This window comes from Pavona decussata, unplaced genomic scaffold (genome assembly GCF_977016875.1).
Source record: "Pavona decussata unplaced genomic scaffold, jaPavDecu1.1 SCAFFOLD_89, whole genome shotgun sequence".
Classification (NCBI taxonomy): domain Eukaryota; kingdom Metazoa; phylum Cnidaria; class Anthozoa; order Scleractinia; family Agariciidae; genus Pavona; species Pavona decussata.
This window is the reverse complement of record NW_028145506.1, coordinates 1,912,390-1,936,915: the sequence shown is the minus strand read 5'-3', so window position 1 is coordinate 1,936,915 and position 24,526 is coordinate 1,912,390. Positions and strand designations below refer to the sequence as shown.

At 38.8% G+C, this 24,526-nt stretch overlaps 2 protein-coding genes across 5 annotated transcripts in view; both read left to right on the top strand.

Moving 5' to 3' along the window:
• The first annotated feature begins 2,629 nt into the window (after nt 1-2,629).
• LOC146474519 (uncharacterized) overlaps nt 2,630-24,526 on the top strand; it is a 36,976-nt gene continuing 15,079 nt past the window's right edge. Inside the window, exons 1-13 of one of the 4 annotated variants that reach the window (XM_085117127.1) lie at nt 2,630-2,839; nt 5,907-5,997; nt 7,831-7,898; nt 8,956-9,025; nt 9,421-9,564; nt 10,164-10,367; nt 16,171-16,262; nt 17,128-17,224; nt 17,844-17,984; nt 19,067-19,194; nt 20,352-20,498; nt 21,448-21,538; nt 22,893-23,001. In XM_085117127.1, coding sequence (XP_084973253.1) covers nt 2,684-2,839; nt 5,907-5,997; nt 7,831-7,898; nt 8,956-9,025; nt 9,421-9,564; nt 10,164-10,367; nt 16,171-16,262; nt 17,128-17,224; nt 17,844-17,984; nt 19,067-19,194; nt 20,352-20,498; nt 21,448-21,538; nt 22,893-23,001 — 1,538 coding nt within the window. In that variant the 5' untranslated portion in view covers nt 2,630-2,683. The remainder of the gene's footprint in view (nt 2,840-5,906; nt 5,998-7,830; nt 7,899-8,955; nt 9,026-9,420; nt 9,565-10,163; nt 10,368-16,170; nt 16,263-17,127; nt 17,225-17,843; nt 17,985-19,066; nt 19,195-20,351; nt 20,499-21,447; nt 21,539-22,892; nt 23,002-24,526) is intronic. The other 3 variants (XR_014866172.1, XM_085117126.1, XR_014866171.1) reach the window with 3 other exon arrangements.
• On the top strand, nt 12,621-14,596 carry LOC146474520 (uncharacterized). The gene is made up of 2 exons (XM_085117129.1): nt 12,621-12,783; nt 13,272-14,596. Exons 1-2 carry the CDS (start codon nt 12,623-12,625, stop codon nt 14,368-14,370), a joined length of 1,260 nt encoding a protein of 419 aa, XP_084973255.1. The 5' UTR covers nt 12,621-12,622; the 3' UTR covers nt 14,371-14,596.

Sequence of the window (24,526 nt, the reverse complement as noted above, 5' to 3'; positions counted from 1 at the left end):
CGGTATCTGTGTTTAGGTATTACAAGTGCGATATTTTGGTAACAGAGAGTAAATAAAATACGCAATTGTTGGCACAACTTTCCAAAAAGTGCTGAAAAATCCTCAGACAACATGCCCTCGAGAAAAAGGATATCGGAGGAAACAAAGGCTTCAATCAGAGTCCTAAAGATGACTACAAATCTCACATTAAACGAGATCGCCGAACGCTTTCACGTCTCGACAGCAAGTGTTCACCGCGTAACGAGCTCAAAATACAAGGAAGTAAATGAGAACAGGAGACATTTGAGCGGCAGAAAGAAAAAGCTTACTCCTGAACATGAAGCGTTGATTCTTAGAACCATTGAAGAGTTAAGAGAGCAAGAGGGTTCATTTTCTTCGCGGCGCCTGATAGAGAGGACAGGAATTCGGCGTCATGTCACTGATCGAACGGTTCGGCGTTTGTTGAATAGAAACGGGTACTTCTTCCTGCAGGCTCGTAAAAAGGGACTAATGAGTCAAAGCGACAAAGAGGGAAGAGTAGAATTTGCTAGACGGATGCAATCAAATTACCCTCAGAGTGTCTGGACGGACACTATCGCGTTTTCCTTAGATGGGGTCTCGTTTATTTACAAGACCAACCCCATGGACCAAGCCCGAGCACCCAAAGGGAGAGTATGGCGAAAAAAATCCGAAGGTTTAAACCAAGGGTGTTTGGCTAAGGGAAGTAAAGTCGGAACAGGAGGTAAAGTTGCCAAGATGATGGTAGCAATAACTCACGGTGGAGGAGCAATAATTTGCGAAAGATACGAAAAAATGGATGCAAAATATTTTGCATCGTTTATTGACCAACACTTTAACACCATGTTTGAACGATCTGCCAAGGGATTGACTCGCCTCTGGCTGCAAGACGGTGATCCTAGCCAAAACAGTAAAACAGCCCGTGAAGTTATGGCTCGTTGTCACTGCGAACTATTAAAAATACCGCCGCGAAGTCCCGATTTAAATCCTATTGAGAACATTTTTCACATTGCTTCCAAAAAGTTGGAAAAAGACGCCCTGAACGAAGGCATCATACATGAGTCATATGAAGGATGCTGTGATAGAGTGCAGAGAACAATCAGTGGTATTTCTCAGGAGGTGATCGATAAAACTATCCAGTCTATGAGTGGTCGCATCACCGGCATAATACAAAACAACGGAGAACGACTAAAATATTAACTCCTTGGGTCACAGTACTCACTGACCGGCCATCGCCTACTGGAACTATGTTTCCGGAATGATACTTCAAACGTTTTATTGACGGTTTAAGATGTATTTTGCACGGTTTATGGCTGGTTTTGAACGGTTTCAAACGGTTTTGGACGATTCCGGCTATCAGTAAAATACATTTGATTCAAGTCTTTCATTTGTCTCTCACTGCAACAAAACCGTGGTAAATCGTGAAAAATCGTTGCTAACAGTTTGTAAACCGTGCCAATAGAGACTTTCAAATAAGAAAATCGTTGTAACTTCTCAAGAATTGAAAAATATCAATAAAATGAAGTGTTTACAGTCTTGTTTCAAGATCTTCAGTGTAAACAAAGACAGTTTTAGAACTTTAAATTCACAAGAGTTTGAATGTGTAGACGCAATAGCACATGGGTTCAGCGCGTGTATAGCGTACAGTGTGCTGAACGTAGATGTTACCTCTGGTTCGAGCCCCTCGTCTCCTCATCATAATCTTTTTTTTTTTTTTTTTTTAATCTTTCTAGACTTTTCTTCTTTTCTTCTTTCTTTTTTCTAGTTTTCCACCAGTCTATTCAACAGCTGCAAGCTAGTTGATTTACACGGGCTTTGGCCCGTAAGCACAAAAAAAAAAAAAACAAAAAACAAAAAACAAAAAGAAAATGGTTTTCCATCTCATGTACGAGAGCCTCTCTTGTCTTTTATTCATTAACACGAATTCACTTCCCAGTACCTTCATAATACCTCTGGAATGTAATGTTACTATGTAGCTTGAATTGAGTACAAGCGTGTTCTGACAGGTGCTTTTTCAGTTTTCCACTTCTTTATTTGCCTTGCAAAAATTTTTAACACTAAGGCTGCAATAACTCAGCCTAATGCGACAATAGTCATGACACGCAACTATGCCTATTTCATCTCCATATTAATAGAATACACACGACACACACTTTATCAAGATTTCCTTTTAAATACAGTACTTATGTGATGTTTTCATTTCCACACAGGACCGCTGTTTTCGTGTGGTTAAGTTTCTTTGCGCTAGGTTTAGTTTAAAAAGCGTGATCGCAGGTTTCATCTTATAGTATTTGACCTATGAAGCTACTGGTAACGTCAGTGTGAACGTCGGACAATCTTGGACAGAATAAAATGAGAAATTAAACCCCCCCTCCCCCCAAATTCAATGATGATTTCGCGCGCAAAGCAAAATGCGCCATTTTTCCATCATTGAAATGGGGGGGAGGGGTGGTCTTAATTTTTCATTTGATCTGTCCAAGATTGTAGATATCCTTAGTTTGAAGAAAAATCTCAAAAGAAAACATAGCGACAAGTGATTTTTAGGAAACTGTTAAATATTGAGCCATTGCTTGAAATATTTCCCCAAAAAACGTTTTCCGTAATCTTTTTCATGTATTTTCAAAGTCAGATGACTGTAAGTTTTAGAACCTAGGGAAGAGATCCCAAGGAAGACAGTATATCATGTATGAGGCATAATGTGCCCTGTCAATATCAAGATGGCGAGAGATTTCCACAGTTAACCAAGGAAAGAACGTACTTAAAGATGATCAAAGGAGTGCAAGTAGTGAAGGGAGAGCTCAGCGAACTAGACAAACAGTTATCAGATGCTTTTCTCCATGAGGTGAGCTTGATTCTCTGTTGATCAATGTCGCTTTTGATCTGAGTCAAATCTGGGGCCTGATGCAAGCGACCATCTTCTGCACCGCCTCTGCATGCAACCCTCGCTATCTACTATATATTTAAGCTTCACAATTATCCTACGAAATCGCGCGGAACATCGCCTAATACTAAGCTACTTAAATCAGGGGACATCTCAGAAGATTGAACTGGATAATTGTTTTATTATTCAACACACTGATACAAAGCATAGTTTTATTGCAGAAAAACTGGAAACGATCCGGGTGATGTTTAATGTGTTGAGCTGCGAACTGGCAATATTTTTTCGGGGTCACCGACCATTTGAGGGAGTAAACTGCAGTCAAAGTTAATTCAACGGCTATCAGCCCTATGTGTGGTTAGATTTTTTAGTATGTGCATGCTCCTGCACCGTGTAGCTAGCTTGACATTTTGTCATAAATTATGTGCCTTATAATCATTTGGATCCTCAAGACTGGATCAGTGATTGTTAAGATTATTTTCCACAAAATATTAGGTTTTTATTCTTGTCAAGTGACAACAATAATAGCTAATTGTCTTCTTGAGTATTTGGTACCCAAATACTTCACCAGTTCTGCTTCACCCCCATCCCCCCTGGCCCATAGGCTAATGGATAATATGTATCACCCCTTGACAGAAAATCGACTCATGATAAACATATTTTTTACATGAATGAAGCTAAAATTGATATTGTCAATAGCTACACTTATATCGGGGTAAGATTTTCAACTAAATTGGTAGTTTTGAGGAAAACAAAATGCTCCTTAAGGAGAAAACCAGAAGATCAATTTTTTCAACTTGTCGCTACCTTGATTTTCTAAAATATTTGCCAATTGATGTCGTTAACAAAATATTTAATTCCTTATATCTCCCAATTCTCCTGTATGGTTCTGAGGTTTGGAGCATTTATGATAAAGATGATTATAACTCGTGGGAGAAAGATATTACTGAAAAAACACATATTTAATATTTTTGTAAACAAGTTCTAGGTGTAAACAAACAATGCCCAAACCTTCAAGCCTGTAGAAATGAACTCGGTCGATTGTCACTGAAAGGACTAACCGACTTAAACGTTATCAAATTTTGGATACATTTAGAAAAGCAATAATTTATTAAAAAACAGTATTGCCACACAATTCTTACACATATCAGCATATATGGCAGGCAAAAACCAGATGAGCCTTATGCAAAAAATGACCTCTGTAAAAATTCAAACCTAAACACATTAAATTTAAACACATTTATCTCTCAGGTCAGACTAACACTTAATAAAGAATTGACTCAACGTCAATTAAAGTTGATGAAACAAAACAAGAAATTGAAGTTTTACTCCATGTTTAAAACTGACTGTCACAAAGCTGATTTCTTGAACACAATAAACAATCCCTCTCACAAGAAAACAATAAGTAAATTTAGTTTCAGAAATCATCAATTACGGATTGAAACTGGCAGACACACACTACCAAAAACCCCAGAAAATCTCCGAATTTGCCTTTTCTGCCATTTAAATGAAGTTGAAAATGAATTGCATTTTATACTCCATTGCCACCTTTACGATAATTTACGTTCAAAGTTTTTTGAAGACAAAACAAGAAAATATCCTTATTTGAATGATTTTTATGATAATTCTAAAATCATTTTTTTTAACAATGTTAATCCTACTATTTGCAGACTTACAGTAGCCTCCCACGCATTCGTTTTTAGGGGACTCGTATTACCTCCTCCCCACAAACGCCTGCTTACCCAAGCGCCACATTCCTTTCTGCCGCTAAGCCAATCACAGTGAACCCTCTAAAATCTGGAAGGTTGACCTTGACCTCAGAACGCCTCTCGCGGGAACAGTGAAAAACATCACGGCGGAGACAGAACTTTACCGAGCTTACATGAGGTTTGCGCACACGTTCAAAATTTCTCGTTTAAACTGACTACAATCAAAGAATTTAGGACGGGAAATAGCGATATTTTCGTCAATTTGCCGACTGGTTACGCAAAGTTGCTTTAATATTTATCAAGCTTTGCCTTCAATCTTGTCGACCTTGTCGGTGTGGAGGAAACCGAAATATTACCCGATATGTCCGTAAACTTTAAAGATTTTGCAGTTGAAACTCGCTTTGTTGTTGCAATTTGTTCGGGGGCATGTGCGACATTTTCCACAAGGACCGACCACAAGTTGATCCGCTCTTTGCCGTTTAATAGTTTTTAATGGACTGATAAATACTGCAGATCTCCCCTTGATACCTTCTACATTTTTCTTTGCTTTCTCGAATCAAGCAATTCTCTTGTGGCACTCCGTACAAACAAACAAATTTGCTCCAGAGTTTCCGCACTCGTAAGAGATGATATCTTCACCGATTGTCAACTCGATCAGGCGGGGAAGATCGATTACACTTTCCCCAAGATTTTGAGTCTCCCGGCAGATAACGTCGCACAAGAAGTGCTTGTATTCACATTCGATATTTGTTTTGGCATTTCAGCCATGACCAGCCATTCCAGAAGTTAAAAAATGTATATATTCCAATTAACTCCCTCATCTCTCAAGACTGTACCAGAGACTGTACAAAGCTCGCGGGAAACGGAAGCGGCCATTGTAACCAGCAATTTGATTTGATATCATCAGACAATGACTCGCTGGCGATTGGCTAGGGTGCTTGGGGAGTAAAACAATGGGAAAGGAATGTGGCGCTTGGGTAAGCAAGCGTTTGTGGGGAGGAGGTAATACGAGTCCCCTAAAAACGACTGCGTGGGAGGATAGACTTACAGCTGCTTATATCCATTCGTGTATGGATTATAGACAGACTTTAAATAATTATTATGTAATTTAGTGAAAGAGCCTTTTGTAATTTTAGGTAATACCATGTACTCATGTGGGAATACCAAATAAATTGTTGTTGTTGTTGTTGACAGTTTGCAAACTGGGTATGGTTGTCATCAGTGTTGGCCTGGTTCATGTTAGTTGTTTTTAATCTTCTCCAGCTGTTTTGCAATTTTCCAAATATGCATATACATAATCGTCTTGCTTTATTTCTGAATAGTTGCAGTTTTCTATGCAATTAAGGAGGGAGTATGTTCAGATGAGAAAGTCAGCTAGTTGTCTGACTAAATGCTCCGAAATTTTCAAGAAAGGTATTTAATTTTTATTTGCTTTGTTTGACTAATGAGTTGTTATTGTGTGACTGATAAACTGAAGCTTAAAATCTTCTGAGTTTGATTATAATTTGACCTGTTCTTGAGTTTGACTCCTGCTACAACTAAACTCCATATTATGACAGTCTCCTCACTTGACCAAATCAGTTTATTTTAAAAATATGCATTTTTTATGATATTTTCGCAGAAAATTAAAGTTAATGTTTGGCAAAGCAAGGCCCGCGTTGTCCCAGCGGTACATCCCGCGGGGTGTTTACCATATTAGGCACAAATCGGTCAAGCATATATTATCGATTGATCATTCGTCCCCTTCTCATATTGCTGCAAGTTTTCTATGCAGCAAGGTTAATCCCTCCCACCCTCCCTTTTTTCGTAGCCTTTTTAATTACTGTTGTTCTTCGCTTTCACTCCTTTGTAAGGCATGTTCGGTTTTGTTTTCATGCCATTTCCTAGCATTGTTAACAAGCTGTAAGAAGTACCATTAATAAAATAAGGGCGGGGAATTGCTGCCTGCGGCACCTCTTCAGCCCTGTGCTGGAGCCCCGTCAGGGAGGGGACATCTTGACATTCTGGACTGGATTCTACGCCAGGACATTACCCCAGGTCGATGTCTGCCTTGCAGTACAGGCATGAGGCACCCCCTCGGCATGGCGCCATGTGCCGAGGCCCCTCATCCCTTATGCGGTCGGTGGGTCCTATCCCCATCCGAGCCTTGCCAGTACATTCCCTGCCCAATCTTGCCCATCAATAATTATTGTCTGTTGCGTTTATTGCGTGCCTTTACATTAACTTTTGAAAGAGGTAAGGGCAGTAGAAAACAATAATCTTTTTAAGTTGTTTTTTTAGCAATTCTATCTTAATCCACTGCATGCAAACATTTCACATATTAAACACTAAATTGTCTTTAAACCACAATCCACTACAGCATATATAATATTCAGGGGTCCACAAGAAAAGCAACTAAGCTAGTTCAAGGATTTAATGAATTCAATACATTGTGTTTGATAAACATTTTTGTCATAGAGAGAAGGCGCTTCTTTTCTTCAAAGAAGCACAACATTATTAAGATTACAAAACATGTTTTATGGAAGCTTCTGTCATAATTTGTCAGTTACAGTACAATGACTGTTACAATATTGAGTCCAACAATTTGTTTTCCTGATGACAATCAATTAAATAAAGACATTTATTATTATTAATATTATTTAATTATCGGACGTTTCAGAGTGATCATGACTCCATTTTCAAGGGAACTATGTAACAGATCATACAGATCATGCAAATTACATCATTTAAAGCAATCTTCACGCAAAAATTAACATAATGGGGTGCGAAAATTACACAAATACTTTCGCACAAATAGAGTCCGATTGCATGTTACAATTTTCGCTCTATAATTTCGTGCAAAAGTATTTGTGTAATTTTGGTACCTCGCGCTTTAAATGATGTAATTTGCATGCTCTGTTACATAGTTCCCTTGAAAATGGAGTCATGATCACTCCCAAATGTCAGATGTTATTGTTCATTTTTGCTGTTATATGCTTGAGAAAATCTCTTTTAATAGTATTATTATTATTATTATTATTATTATTATTATTATTATTATTCAATAAGAAAAAAGTAACAACAACTAGGGTGGTAAAGGCAAGTATCATACTTGCTTTTAAAGCAACAAATGTCATACTATGACATTGGGTAACTTATTTTGTTCTTCCGGCTGCAATATTACTGCTTGAAATGGTTGTTGCCTTTAGTTCTTGACAAGCCAACTTATTCACACTATCTATAAATTCAAGTTTGTTTACATTTCAGTTTCTTTTCTGAGCTTTGATGTCAAGGAATGGATCACTGAAAATGACTTACTTGTGCATCGGTTAAAAGTGAGTAAAATAGTTGGCATAATAATGGACCGTTAAGTTTCCTTTAACGTTGCAGTTCCTATGATCATTAACTTAGCTAGAGATCTCAACAGACAAACAATAACAATGTGATGTTTGGCATAAAGGGCAAACACCGTTCTGCGATCAGCGCAACAGACGACTCCTATAGCATGACCATAAAGCCTTACTTATCTCCCTAGCACTATTAACTGTATTTAAGACCAGCACTGGGTTGGAGCACTGTGGGGAGCAGGGATGGCGCAGTGGTGAGAGCACTCGCCTCCCACCATTGTGGCACAGGTTCGAATCCCGGACTCGGCGTCACATGTGGGTTGAGTTTGTTGTTGGTTCTCGTCTTTGCTCCGAGAGGTTTTTCTCCGGGTACTCCGGTTTTCCCCTCTCCTCAAAAACCAACACTTCTAAATTCCAATTCGATCTGGAAAGTGTCCCCAATTAGTGCTCCACACTAAATACATTGACACTTAAATAAAGTGATTTATTTATTTATATATTTATTTTGGCCAAGTTGTAGGCAGGTCCAAAACTTACACAACCTACAATCATGTAAAAGCCTAACTAATTACAAAATTAGAGACACTTAAGGTAGATCCAATTTAACAATCCAACAGTAAGCCAATTTATACAGTAAGAGAGTGATACTCTGACTTTTACTAGACCATTGTACAAGAGATTCACATAGCACTTGATGAGACATGAATAGAGATATTTATGCCTTTTAGCCATACAAAACAAAGGATAGAAATGTAGCAGATTGTATTGCAACATGCTAAAAGAAAGGTTTTATAGAGAATGTTAGCATCTAATGGTGAAATTTATTACTCCATTCTTGTTAACATTAACACTTTTCCAGTATAGTTTGGCTACATTTTACAGGCTCAAGCAGACAGAATAAGTATTACTAACAGTAAATTTTTCACAGTGAATTTGTCAGACAGTAGTAATTTGCAAAAGACGTTTTCATTGATGTTGCTTTTTTAGACAGTTAGTTAATTATTACAACTGAGCCATTTCTTTTTTTTTTGTCCCCATAAAAAAGGAAGATGACAGTCAAAAAACAGTAAAGGAAGTTGTGGACAACTTTAAATCTCTGCTGGAAAAAGTCCAAGGTATTTGTTTTAATTATGAAAATCGTAAATGGTAATTATTTTCAAAGCCACTTGTAATAAGCATGGTTCATATGTGAGTGTAAACATCTTGTCTGTTAACACCAGACGTCAAAGTAGTTTGTCTGACCTTGGAAAAGTTATAGATTAAACAGGAATCTTCCAGAGTTGCATTATGCCAAAGGACTCCTTCTTTAGTCTGAGATTTTCAATCTCTTTTCCAATATGATCTATAACTTGTATTGTTACCCAAGATAAACTTAAGTCTTATTGCATTGAGTAGATTACAGCTGTTTTAAATAATTTACTTAAATTGAATGCTTTCTTTCACATAGATTGTGACAGGAATCTACCTTAAATGTTGTTAAACCCAATGTTATTTTGATTTGTTTTTCCAGGTCTTCCACCAGAGTCTTCCTTTATATGTTATGAACTTGCCATTGTGTATAATTTAAGCCACCTGTTGCTGCGGAGACACACAAATCTACCTGTCGGTGGGCATCACAAAAGTACTTTCATTCTTCACAAAAGCCTTTTAAGAGGTACTTCACACTCTTTCTTTCCAGAATTTACAGAAAGCTTTAAAGGTCAAGCAGCTTCACTGAAGGGGGGGGGGGGGGGGAAGGGGGGAAGGGGGTACTCCCCTATACATGTTGTTGATGTGTCACTGTTTGGTGGAGTTTGTGGTTCAACAAAACGTTTCTGTACAGTTTTGACCAAGATCGTAGCTTGTTCAGTTTGTACTGAAACTTATTAATCTTGTTCATTTTTTTTCCCAAACTTGCAAAAGACAAACTTCAATGAGCAGTATTTCCTCAATAGTTACCTAATGATACTTCTCAGTTCTGTATCAGTAAAATATTATGTTGTGGTTTATTATTATTATTATTATTATTATTATTATTATTATTATTTTTTGTTTGGTTTAGAATTTTTCAAACCAGTTTAACTTATATTTTCCTTTCCATGGGCAATATTCATTACCATAATAAATAGGGAAATAACCAAACATTTTTTTTGAACCACAACATGTACATGCTAGGGTAATTTGTCTTGATGTCAAGAAAAAGAAGCTGTTTTTAGTTCATTAATTATTAATACACCTGTAAGTAGTTTATTTTTCTTCTCTTGTTATTTGCAGCTTTTGAGGCCTTTGAAATTGGTGATTTGGATCAAGGAGCTTCAAGGGATGCGACGGATTTATTCAGTGTATCAAACATTGATCATACATTGAAGCAGCTGCTACATTCATTGTTTAAAGCATTCTCTAACAACAACATTGGCTGTGCTCCTCTTGTATTAAGTTGCTGTCTTCTTGCATTTCTTTGGTTACTGGATGAACATGGTAAGTGGTCTGCTCGCTGTCAGGTTTAACAGGGCATTGTTAAAGGGGCAGTGTCACATATTTTTAGTGTCAGTATGAACAGCCAAAAAACGTATTTGTTTCAATGGTTGTGGTTGAGTTTTGTTAACAATAAACCTACTAGAACACAGAAACTACTGTTTGGCTGTGGATGGCTAGGATTGAAGTGGATAGCAAATTGAAAAAATTGGCCAATTTTTTTAAGTTTTAAGGCCGCGGTGGACAGGATTCTTATCAGAATGTATTTATTTAAATAATATGCACGAAGTCAAACGACTAAAACCGACAAAAAGCAAAATATTCATGAAAATGTCTCTAAAAATATTCTCTTCTGCCTCAATAATCGCACGTGATTTATTTCGCGTAGCACGAACTTTTTGTGCATTACTAAAATAGGCCGTTTGAGCGCAGCAAGTTTCTTTGTCAGAAGTCTGCATTTGGTTTTTATAAACAACAGCAAATCTTAAAGGCTAAAAAACAACTATATATAGATATACTGATTCAAAATGTAAGCTGTACGGTGACAAAAAATAAACATGTTAGAGTTTCAAAAAAATTAATTTCTTCTCCTCTCTGTCCGCTTCGGGAGATTGTGTACATCATGACAGGACACGATAAAAATGTATCAATTATGCGAACCAGAGAAATTTGCGACGAAATGTAAATCCAGCAATATTCATGCACGTGTCTTTCGCTCGAAAATGGTGAGGTCGGCGAGAGGGAGGCAATATCGAAAGAGTGGTAGACTGCGTAAACAGGGTGCGAAGAAAACGTCCACAGCACTGGCGCTGAGACGAGTGCAAGACAAATTACTTGCGCAACGTGAAGGATCGACTAGTGAAACTGGCAAGTCCAGTTCAAAGAAGAAGAAATCAATTCCAGCGCTAAATTTAAAAGGCAACCGAATAGTTAATATTGGCCACTTTGGAAGATCGCTTCAAGGAGTAATTGATCATGCCTCAGTTTGTCCTTGTAAGGGTACTCCTCGTTTGGAGCAGGAAATTGAACGGAAAGGCTTAGCTTGTGTAATCCAATTCAAATGCAGTGGATGTGGAATGTCGCTCGCAGTGGAAGCGCAACCCAAGTCAAAAGGGCCAGGTGGACAGATGCGACACAGCATAAACGTTGCCGCCGTGTGGGGGTTTATGGCAACTGGTGGTGGACATGCTAATATGAACGAGATCCTGTCTGTTCTGGACATTCCGTCACCAGATAAGAAAACCTTTCTGAAGATAGAAGAACAAATCGGAAGCTTATGGAAACAAGCGATAACTGCCGACCTCATCAAATCTGGAAAAGAAGAAAAACGGCTGGCAATGGCGGCAGGTAACATGGATGAAGGAGTACCAGCCATCAACGTCATCGCCGATGGAGGGTGGTCGATGAGAAGTCACCAGCATCGCTACTCTGTCAATTCGGGCGTGGCAGTTATTATAGGAGAGCGTACAAAGAAGTTACTATATCTGGGGGTACGGAACAAATGTTGTAGCATTTGTGCCATTGCAGACAACAAGAAATCGCAACCGCAACCTCACAAATGTTACAAAAACTGGGAACATTCATCTTCGTCTATGGAAAAGGATATCATCGTAGAGGGATTCAAACAAAGTGAAAACATGCATGGTCTACGCTACACTGGGCTCATCGCTGACGGAGATAGCAGTGTACATAGGTCCATTATCGATAGTGTTCCGATATATGGCAGGCGTGTTAAAAAGATCGAGTGTGCGAATCACGCTGTAAGATGTTACCGAAAGTCTTTGCACGACTTAGTTGAGTCACATTCTGAGTGGAAAGGAAGAAATGGCCTGTCAAAAATGAAAATTAAGAAAATTGCCGCTGGTGCAAGAGCCGCTATACGGATGCATTCAGCTACCGGAAATGCAGATGCCTTACGGCGAGATCTAAGAAACGGGCCATACCATGTGTTTGGTGATCACAGAAACTGCAGCGTTGCATTTTGTAAAGTCAAGCAGGCTTCAGTTGCTGGGGACTGTGACGTACTTTCAACAAGAATTGCCAGCGAACAACCAGAAACCGACGTCACCAGTGCTATTTCAGGTCAACGTTTTGACGGAATGACGGGACAGGAGGGGAGAAACGACGATCTGCCTACATTGTATGAAATCGCTGATCAGATTGATGGATTGGCCAACGATGACATCAACGAAGAGGATGAAGAAAATGCACGTCTGGGTGGTCAGTATCTTATCGACATTAAGCTACCTACGGGGCTTATGAATGAAGTTCTGAAGAAAGGAGATCGTATAGTCAGTCTCGCAGCACAACTTGTGACAAACAAAACAAGCAACATGGCTGAGACATACATGTCTATAAACGCAAAATTTAACGGTGGGAAACAAGTCAATCGGATACAACGAGGATCATTTGAGAACAGGTACTAAAGTATTTTTTTAAGTTTTTATTTTCTAATTTATAGCAGAGCATATACTATTAAGTTAAATATCTTAATAACATCTGCTACATACAATGCAAAAAACGACGCGTGAGCCTACCATACTTGTCGTCCGTAGTACATTAGCCAGATACCATACCCTGTTAACTAATCAAAAATCAAGATATGTAGTATACCAGGCATGTTTTTAACGGTAAGTATATTTTCCGTTTTGTGACATAACGCGTCCTCTGATTGTTCGTGTAGCTCTTTTATGAGTATATTTCGGTTATCTACTATATATTTAAAAAGTTTACGGAGTTTGGGTGAATTTTAAAGGACCCTTGCAATCACGTGAATGTGTGAATCTCTGCCTTAAAGTACGTATTCCCGAGAAAATACATATCAGAATACTTTCTTGTGTCCAGTATCGCAAGCTATTTTCTGTTTGCAGAGTTAGCCTAACATTAAGCGTTTTCATATTTGCACAGATGTTACGGAGCGGGCCTTTGTTATCAGCACGGAGCCGGTTGGCATTCCGAGGTATGGGAGCGGAGCAACTGCCAGAAAGCAGGTCCGGTGTTGGAGGCATATTGCGACAGCGTCGAAAAGACAAGAGCAAAAGATCAAAAACGACAGGCCTCTGAACATTACAAGGAAATTCGTAGGAAATCGAAAGTAGCACAGTCAACTACGGGCCCTTCAAATGATTATGGACTCAACGCGTCACATGAGGATATTGATCCCAACGAACTTCATAAACTGTGCGAAGAGAACTCAAAACGAGCGAATTTGTCCCCGGAGGAAATAATAAGAATGGAGCTTCAAACGAGGGGTCAAAGTAATTGTCCACTGTGGCACCAACTACGGAAACAGCGTCTAACCGCATCAAGATTTGGAGAAATCTGTAAACGGAGGAAATCAACACCGTGCGCAAGGCTGGTGGTGGAAATACTTTATCCTCGGCCAATCTCAAGCGAGTCTTTACGATGGGGAACAGAAAACGAAAAAATAGCCTTAGAAGAGTATTGCAAAGAATCTGGGAATTCGGTTCAACAAGCCGGGTTATTTATTTGTAGTGAGCATGGATACCTTGCTGCTTCTCCCGACGGAATTGTTGTATTGAAGGAGAGCCCCTCCCGCAAAGGCCTTGTGGAAGTTAAATGTCCGTATTCAGCTACACGTAAGACAGGCAAAGCATACACTCCAATGGAGGCAGCAAAGAAGATTAAGAATTTACCCCTGGAAGTAAAGCCGAATGGGCAATTGGCGCTCAAGAAGAATCACAATCATTTTTACCAAGTTCAGGGACAATTGCACATTACAGGCTACAAATGGTGTGATTATGTAGTCTGGACACCATCTGGACTTCATGTGGAACGAATCGAATATGATGCAGCATTTTGGGAGAGAAAGATGTTCCCAAATCTCAAGTGGTTCTATTTTAATTGCCTGCTTCCCGAGACGGCATCACCCCGACACCCGCAGGGCTTACCAATTAGAGAGCCTAGCACCGTGACGACAGAAGCAAGGAAAAGAAAAGCTAGAGACAACGGTGGTACCGCAAACAACAAGAGGGCAAAGATCTAGGCTTGACTGTAGTATTATGTATTGTTTCTATCTTCGTTTAGATTTGTATTATGTCCTGCGATGGTCACCGTGTAATATAAGAGTTTTTCTAACAGAGATTTGTGTTTCTCGTTTTTTTTCAAGTTTCTTTATCTAGTGCGAAAAAAGAACAATGCTTGCAAAATATAACTAATTATTGTATAACGTTTAAAATCTTACTGATTAAGTTACTTTTTTACAGGTTTGTAAATTGAAACAATTGTGAAATTTTCGATGGACGAAGACCAATTAACAATCAATAACAAAGACTATGTAACTACCTGTACATGTGCATGTCGGCGAGCACTTTTGACATGCACGTACGATAGGTTGAAATATCGTTGCCATTATTTGACACAAAAATGAGTTTTTGTAATTACCACTGGTAGTAATAAAATTGAGCTGATCAAAAAATCCTTACTGCATGTCGCCAGCTACTACTTGCAAAACGCCGCAAGGCCGTGCGTTTTAATATATATGCAGTGAATTTCAAAGTATTGTTGATTTCTGAGTGCACTTATCTATGGCCCGTGCAGTAAGATTTTACCAAAATTACCATAATCCAGGTTTGAATTAATCAGCTCCCTCGTGTTTGCTCGGAAAGCCTTCGGAAGCGTAAAAACAAGCACTTTTGTGTCCAAGAATATAGCGCGGACAGACAATTTCACGAGTTGACACGGCAAGATGATAAACTAGGCATATTGTAGATTGTCATATCATGGGCCGAATTTTAAAATAAGCCTTAGAAGGTAAGATTGAAGCCTTTGAATTTTAGCATGATAGATTTTGCGCCTTTAAGGGCAAATATTTCTTAAGAAGCTTGAAGTTAAAAAATCCGGCTATGATATGACACAATAGATCACTCAGTGGTAAAATCAAATTTCTCTGCGTCTTCGTGGAGGAGAAAACCTGGACACAAAATCACGTTTTTAACAAATTTAATTTAAGTTACTTTCTGTATTGCCCTAAGACGCCATCTACACATTATAAAACGATTATAGTGCACTTTGATCATTCTCCAATACGTCTGCTAAGTTTTGGCGAAATCGGCTTTGAACTGCTCGTGATTTTAGGATTTTAAAAGTGGTACCCCTGCCAATATTTTGCCTAATGAATATATTCATGGTCAACGTATCCACCGCGGCCTTAAAGAAGTAGCTAAAAATTGATTATAAAATAATTAATGGTTTGTTCTTCCTTGGAGAAAAATCTAAAAGCAATTTCATGTTACAAAACAGGTTCTTTGTCAAATATTTGAGCAGTAATTCTCAGTGGTAATACATTGTATTGTTATGTGGGTGCCAATGCATTGAGCATGGTCGCAGTACTATTGGGAACACTATGTACCCTCCCCAACCACCTCCAACCCCACCCTGAAAGTAATACTTAGTGGTAATACATTGTATTGTTATGTGAGTGCCAATGCATTGAGCATGGCCGCAGTACTATTGGGAACACTATGTACCCTCCCCAACCACCTCCAACTCCACCCTGAAAGTAATACTTAGTGGTAATACATTGTATTGTTATGTGGGTGCCAATGCATTGAGCATGGTCGCAGAACTATTGGGAACACTATAAACCCTCCCCCACCACCTCCAACCCCACCCTGAAAACAAGCCAATCCCTCAAAATAAGTCCCATGAAAGGTTTTTTGAATAAATGAGCCTAGAGCTTATTATTAGACAGTACTTTACTTTTAAATCTAGTATTTTGGTTTAATCTTAAGTTTTATTCAATTTATTCTTCCCCTTGTTTCTTGATTTACTTTCCATTTTATAGTGAACAGAGTAAAGGCTGTAAAACTTCTTTCTTTGGTGCAAAGTCATTTAAAACATTTGAAAGATGATGTGCAATGCAATGTCATAGACGAGGTGAGAATCAAAGTTGAAGAAATGCCTATTGATAATAACAAACAGTAAGCTTGCACAAAATTCCAAACATTTCTAGCAACTGGACAGCAGTCCTTTTCTGGATAGTTGAGAAAGAGACTAAGCCTAAAGAGTGATGCGAGTGAGTAAAAAACTGAGAAAGACAGGGAAAGAGGCGGGAGAGTAAAGGACTGTGCTATTAACTGTAATTGACAGGTCTGAATTTGCTTTCTATTTAACCCTCTAATGGGTACTGCACTAAGGACTAGTTCACCCCGGTAACGGAATCAGATTGAGCAGAGTCTGCAGAAGTGGAAGCAGAAGGAATCTTCGATTCCACTGTGAATCAAAAAATGAAGACAGAATCGTGATTGTAACCCCAACAAAATCAGAATATTTCCTTTTTCTTCTGCTTATGATTCTGTTGCTTGTGTGAACTGGTTTAGTAGAATCATAAGCCTAAGCTGGGGAATCAACCAATCACATAGCTCATTCCTAATCTCTATACCCAATTGATTTAGAAGGGAAAACATGGTGATCTTCAGCCATTTTTCCATCATATCCGTTTGCACTAGGAGGATTCTTTTCATTCTGACTCCGATTCTGTTTCTGCTTCTGTCGCTTCCATCTCTGGTATGAACCAAGTGTAAAACAGCCATGTACATAGTTGATAACTGAAAGGAAATTTGGTCACTGAAAGAGATTCAACTGCTGATGTTTCTAGCATTGGCCCTTTGAAGCATCAGCACTTGAATCTCTTTACGGCAGCCAGCTAATACCTAAAGTCATCAACTCTGTTGATAAACCAAACATTCATTACTTTAAATGGGAAAGTTTGTTTGTTTCCCTTTTGCTTTTGTCATCCAAGGTATCTTCTGATCGATGTCCCGTGCACCTGTTTAGTCTGGAGTACATTCCTTCAATCACTAATTGCATTATAACCTCATCAGCGGGAGATTTAACAGGCAAGAAAATAATATGTAAAACCTTGTTAACATTATTGAAATCAAACAAAGCTCAATTTTATTGCAGGAAGCTGCCATTTTTCTTTCCAAAATGCGAATTATTTATCTTGCTGGATATCTATTGTGTACAGATGATACGATGCATGTTATATTTCAGTTTATTTTGGTTTTTTTATGATATCAAAACTACAACCAAACTGGTCAGGATTGAAAAAGAAAGTTGGTTTCATTTCTGAAGTGAACTGATGTAGGCCTTATACCCAAACAGCCAACTAATTTTGACATTGTTAGGCCCTTTATGCACCAATCACTTCACTAAAGGCTGCATGTATATCGGGTGATCATGTCAAATTTGATTTTTGGTTTTAACAAAAGAATGAACAAACTCTGAAAAAAAAATGGGACTATGTTTCTGTAATGAACTAACATAGGACTTTATGAGGGTAATCTGGAGCAAACTTGGAAGAAAGCCACAATGTAAAATTTGATATAAAACTATTTGAGGCATTATGCATGTAGCCTTTCAGGATTTATTCTAGAAAATGCAGGGCCATAAACATTGCTCTCATGGAATGCTTTAAGTCTGATGATGTTTTTTACAATCATTTTGATTCATTAGATACACAGAACCTGTTAGCGCTGGTGACAAGTATGCTGGCATTCTCACACTATGCAAATGAAGACTATGACAAAGTGCTGACAACACTTCAGGAAAGAGTGGAAGGTCAAGATCTTGGTTTTAATGACCTTTATCTCAAAGGTTAGAACTTCAACGATTTGACTTGTCACTGAACTATAATAGCCTGTGAGCAAGCTCTCGTCTACTGTTGGAAATGCATGCACATGTGAAACCCCACCTGTCACAGTTCAGCCATTTAAGGCTGGTTTACACGTACGACGCAAGCATAAGAATAAGCACAAGCACAAGGATGTTTACACGTGCGATAACATAAGCATAACGTGACATACGCAAGCGCAGAAGCAGCTGAGATTTGATTCAAACATGGCGGAAAATGGCAACGCATGAGTAACTAGATTGTATGCTGACAACTTGTCACTGTTTTTCAGTTTCCTTTCCTCGCACTTATGCTTGCGTCGTCCCGGTTTACACGTACGACACAACGACGCAAGCATAAGCACAAGCACAAGAGAATGGAAATCATTCCATTCTCTTGTGCTTGTCCTTATGCTTGCGTCGTTGCTTCATACGTGTAAACCGGCACGACGCAAGCATAAGCACAAGCGCAAGCACAAGGAGCTTATGCTTGCATCGCACCGGTTTACACGTAGGTTTCTTGTGCTTATGCTTGCGTCGTACGTGTAAACCAGGCTTTAGATTTTCCCAATCAAATGGAATAAGTCACAGGAAATAGCCAAGGACAAATGCCACAAAAGCTTTTAGAAAGTTGACACAAGTTATAAAGTTTTGAGAACGTCATTGTCAATTGGCAATGTGGCTCATTATGCAGCTCTTTGATTGATTCAGCTTAATCAGATCTTATAAATAGTGCCTCGTTTTGTACTTTTAAGAAAAATTTATATTGTGTGGTTCTGGGAAAAAACCATACCTCCCCCATGGAAGGTTTTCTGGTTTGAAACTCCACCCCCTCCCCTTCCACCCCTGAATTTTCAGTCTAGCTTTGTACTTTTCTTTTAAAAATTTGGGCTTTTGGGACACAGCTCCCACTTGAAATTTCCACTTTCACTATGGACATTTTCTGGAACTTGCACATATTATACAAAATATATATGAGCATTTTATAGATCTTGTATTATCTGAAAAGGTAGTATGAGAGTAAGAGGGTATTAACTAACCAATGCTTGTCGTTTGGTAAAATACAGGATATGTGTTCTATGTACGAAATGAAGTGGACAAGGCATTATCATTGTTCCAGCAGTGTGTTCACGTCTCGCAGGGCCAAAACAAAGCTGCTGCTTTAAACATGTTAGGCTGTTGCTGTGCTGTTAAGGTATCAAATCAGTTTTATTTTAATACCAAACAAAATTACAAAATCATATAATAAGTGGCAAGTCTAAAACTGTACTTTAAAGGCCTGTGAGACCAAGCTGATAGACGGCTTTCAGTGGCACATTAAAAATATGAGAATCTGAAGTAAGACAAAATCAGACAGTGGGACAAGTCCTCTGGCTCAAGTACTCCTTTCTTCTTTCCTTTTGGATGTGTTTTATTAATGACAGTCCTACATTCAAATCCTGGGCCATGTTTGTAAATAGCCAGCTGCATGATATGGTTAAATTGAAAAAATATATAAATCTGTTAATTTGTACATGTATAATGCATAATTCCATGACAAGATGATCAAATGCGCTTTACAAATATGGGGACACTCTCCAGATTGTATTGGTTACTTTTTGAGGAGAAGTGAAAACTGGACTTCTCTGAGAAAAACCTCTCAGAGAAATGATGAGAACCAATAATAAACTCAACCCACATATGATGCCGAATCCTGTTATTGAACCTGAGCCACATTGGTGGGAGGCGAGTGCTCTTAACACTGCGTTATCCCTGCAGGGATGGCATTATCACTATGAAGTGTGAGCATAGCAGGCATCTTTTGTTAACTTGTTGACAGTCTCAAGGTTCCTAATGATGTGAAGCTATGTTTCATGTTGTTTTGTTAGCTCTAGCCTGAGTATCTTGACAGTTATTAATATAAAAGAGCAAAAAGGGTCCATTTGCTGGATTGAAATAAGGGACTGGGTTGATTTACAGCCAAGTGTAATAAGTCTTGACAATCTGCGAGCCAGCGAGCCATGCAAGGCAGACGTGCGAGGCGCTCAGGTCAGCCTAAAAAGCACTCCGGTTAGCCTAAAAAGCACTCCGGTTAGCCTAAATAGGACTCAGGTTAGCTTAAATAGCTCCCCGGTTAGCTTAACGGTTAGCATTTATGTTGGGGGTTGTTCATGCCTCGCACGCCTCGCATGTTTGGCTCGCATGGCTCGCATGCCTCGCACGTTTGGCTTGCATGGCTCGCACGTTTGGCTCGCTGGCTCACACATTGGCCACACTCAAGTGTAATACTACTCTGCCTTGCCAAAACACAAATGCGGTGTTAATGCAAATTTAATTTTAGTTTTGGGCTGAGAGTAAAATTTTTGCTTTCAGGGAAAACACCACACAGCAGTATCCAAGTTCAAGGAAGCCATTCAAAGTGATTTTGAACAACTGGAAGCTCTTTTTAACATCTGTCTTCAATATCGAAAGCTGGGGAATTTTACGACTGAAATACAATGTCTGAAGTTACTAAAAGAGGTGAGGGATGAAAATGTAATCAGCCAAGTGACAGAACTCATCATAGAAATATGGAAAGATTTGAAGACCAACAAGTTTTCTCCAGGCTTTAACTGCTTGTAGCCTGTGAGCCGGCGGGGGTATTTTGCCATAGAAGTGTCAAACATGTGTTGTGAAATGTCTGCCATAGCAACGACTAAAACCTAGCCATTTATATAATAAGTGCTTAACCCTAAATAGTATAGAAGAGTGCTTAGACCTAAATAATATCATTCATTGCTTCCCCCTTAACTGTTGTAGATGGCGTAAAATGCAACGTTTGGTGTGTAGCATTTTGCAAAATACCCCTACCCTCTCTGAGCTGGGTCTCTCGCCTAGGATTCTTTCAGATGACTCCGACATCAAGAGAGTTTGTGAAAAACAAAATGGTTAACTTGTTTACAGGTTGAATCCACGCAGCTCGATTGCTCAATGTACATGCGCATTAACTGTTTCCTAGCTAGGGAGACTATTGAGCTCATTTTGACTATTGTTGAAGTTGAAATATCATTGCGATACTATTGCAATAACGTTGTAATGTTGTCTTCGCCCATTGTCAGCTTGTGCACTGTTATAAAGAACGACTTAACTTACCACCTCTTTAAATACAGATAAGACCCTGGAACAAGCTATTAAAACTATCAATATTTGAGAAAACTATTGCAACAGTTATCGATAGATGAAATTGTGATTGACATTGCATAGCTATTGGAACTCCCACTATTGCGATGAATTGTTACATACTTATTCCCAGCCAGATATAGAATGGTGTCCCTATCAATATCATCTTTCAACAAGTGATCACAGAAGCTCTGTCCATAGTTTGGTTCTAAAACAAGAAATCTGGCCACAAGTTTCTTGCGCTACTGTAAGTGCCCTCCAGGTCATAATAATTATGCAGTTACTCAAGATTTACTTGTTTGTTTATTAGGCCATCAGTGGTAAAGTGGAAAGTGAACAGCGCTGTAATGTAGCAGTGATTTCCACTGACCATGGGCATGATCACAGAGATAAGAGATTAGGTGAGTGTTCCATGAATGCTGGGGAGCAGTGACGGCGCGGTGCACTGGTGACAGCACTTGCCTCCCACAAATATGGATCGGATTCAATTCCCAGACTCGGCATCATATGTGGGTCGAGTTTGTTGTTTGTTTTCGTCCTTGCTCCGAGAGGTTTTCTCTGAGTACTCCAGTTTTCCTCTCTCCTCAAAGACCGAAATTTCCAAATTCCAATTCAATCTGGAGAGAGTCCCCAATTAGTGTTCTGCATTAAATACAGTGACAGTTAAATAAAGTGATTTATTTATTTTATTTAAAGCAGAGTTAGTTCTACCTGTTGATCAATATCATAATGCCTTTTAACAATACAATGTATCAAGTGAGTATGAAGACAAGGGAATGTGTCCCTCATACATGTCTTATTCCATATTTTAAAAGTAATTATAGTAGACCAGCTTTTAATAAGTTATTTTTGGATCAACCACAGAAGTTGGCATTAATTGTCTGGTCATATAAGCAGCAAATCGAGCAATGCCTACAGTTACTGAAATGTGTATTGGTACACTCCATTTAAAACATTTCAAGGAAGTATACAGCTGTCTCACTCACTAAAAAAGACTTAGGTTTGTGATTTCTGGGATATCCTTGAAATAGAAAAGTTGTGCAACTTCAAATTTTACGCAGTGACTTATAGAAGGTTAGAGAATCTGTCAACAGCAGACATTTTAGCGCAAATCAAACATTGTAAACAAAATATTTAGTACCTACAGTCAACTCCCTTTATTGCATACACCCTCAGGACTGTGAGTTCGTGTCCTTAACAGCGAGAGTCCTTAAATAGCGGGAATTTATGTAAATCAAACGTCTGCAATTTATTTAGCTGTGGTCCAAGGTGTCTGCAAGGCGGCAGTTGACTGTATTCAGTATTCTAATTTTAAATATTTCTTACTTGTCAAAATCTACATTAGTCCACAACTTGTCTTGACATTGGCGTCATAATGACACCGAAACGCCGGTTTTTATCGTTCGTTTTTGCTTGTTTGTGTCTTAACAAACCGTTATTGATAAAAAAATTTCTTTTATTGTCATGTCTTTTTCATATTATGTGTTAGCTAGATGATGGGTTTTAGCTGGGTCCCTCTGGATATCAGCCTAGTTCCTGAATAGGCCACCCAGCCTTAATGAAGTTTACCTTATCTTGCCTTACGTACCATTGTACCTGGGGTGTATGGTTGATCAAAAAAAAAATAACACAAGATGAATTACCTGCAGAAAACTGAAGCGTGCTTAAAAAGACACAATCTTACCTTTATTCTGGTTGTACCAAGCAGAACTCTTACCATATGACATTTGTTTCTCTTTGATCCTCTTAAAACAGACTTAACAATTCCTCCAAGATTTGCCTTGACTGGTGGGATGCCAAGAACTAGAATAGCAACAGAACTTATAACTTACATGTTGGCGAAACGATCTGCAGAACTTGGCAGGTTTGTGCTGTTATTTAAAATATTTCACAGTGAAACACTACAGCAATGTAATCAAATTGAATTAAGCGCGTTAAGAATTGGTTGACAATTTTTAGAATTTTTTGTATTGGTAGGCACCACCCATAGGAAACCTAAGTATCACGAGATGCGCAGAACGTATGCGCAGTAACAATAGTAGACACCCTCGTTAAATGGAATTTAGTGCTATAGGAATTGGTTGACATCTTTTACGATCTTTTTGTTGGTTTTGTGAAGTTCTCAGCTAAACCAAGAGCCAACAATCAGAAGCAATTTAAGAGCTTGTGTTTATAATTAAAGGACTCGGGGAAAATCCGACCAAAACTGTATTTCAGATCGCGTTTTGCTGTTTTAGGCCAGATTCAGGAAACGTTGCTTCAATGTTTTATCCACTGCTTTGTGCTTCGTTTTAAGATAAAACGGAAATCTTGCTCATAATCATAGATTTTTTTGCGCACAAAACGCAAAACAGCGCATAAAACATTGGAGCAACGTCTCCTGAGGAATTCAAGACCACATGCCAAAACGTGATTACAGATGAAACTGGACTGCCTCAGTCCTGTTATACCAACATGGACACAATTTCAGGGACAGACGAATGTCCGTGTTATGGAGATGTTTTCATTGGAGAAGGAGTGTCGGTATTGTAGGCGCGCGCGAAATAAAGTTTCCGCCAAAACTTTATTTCGCGCTTGCCTACGCGCCTACAATACCGCCAGCTACGCAGGCTAAGTTTAAGTCGATAAGTCACCCTGGGACTTAGTAGCCTGCGAACGCAGAAGTCTTTCCGGCTGTCGCTTCTCTCCGGAGAGAGATACGTATGGTTTCGCAGGTTAGGGACTAAGTGGACTGTGTGCTCCTTTAAAAGGTTTGGCTTTTGAGACCCTCCCAGCCCCCCTCCCTCCCCAAAATACAAGCAAAGACAAAACACAGTCCATATAAAATATACAATTACAAAACAAAATATAAATGCTGAACAGTTCAATAACAAAAAGTACAACTCAGCGAAACATTTTCGAAGTAGGATATAGCAAAAATGTCTAGACAAGGCTAGAACTTTACTCTAAATGATAACTAGTAACAACTATATACGGAAAAAATTAGCCTCGAGAAAAACTGGTCGGCGTCAAGTGGTGTGATATGCGCAAGGAGTGGTTTATAAAGGCGCATGAAACCCCTAATGGGAATAGAAACAATACAACCAAATAAACAACCAAAAGAAATACATTTCTATTCTCTATCGCTACGCTCAGCCGAATAGAAATCATTTCTAATGTAAGTGGAATGAGTAATGAACACAACAGTAGTGGAGGGAGCCGCCAGTAATTATCAAGATAGACAAAGCGAATGGGAGGAAAAAAGTAAAAAGAAACAACAAAAATAAACTAGAGTCCAATGTTCAGAGTAACTAAGAGTTGATGTTGGATATCTTCCCTACAGTAAATATACTTAGCATTCTCAGACTTCCAACGACCATGCTTCTTAATAACACGATCCGGTAAATCAT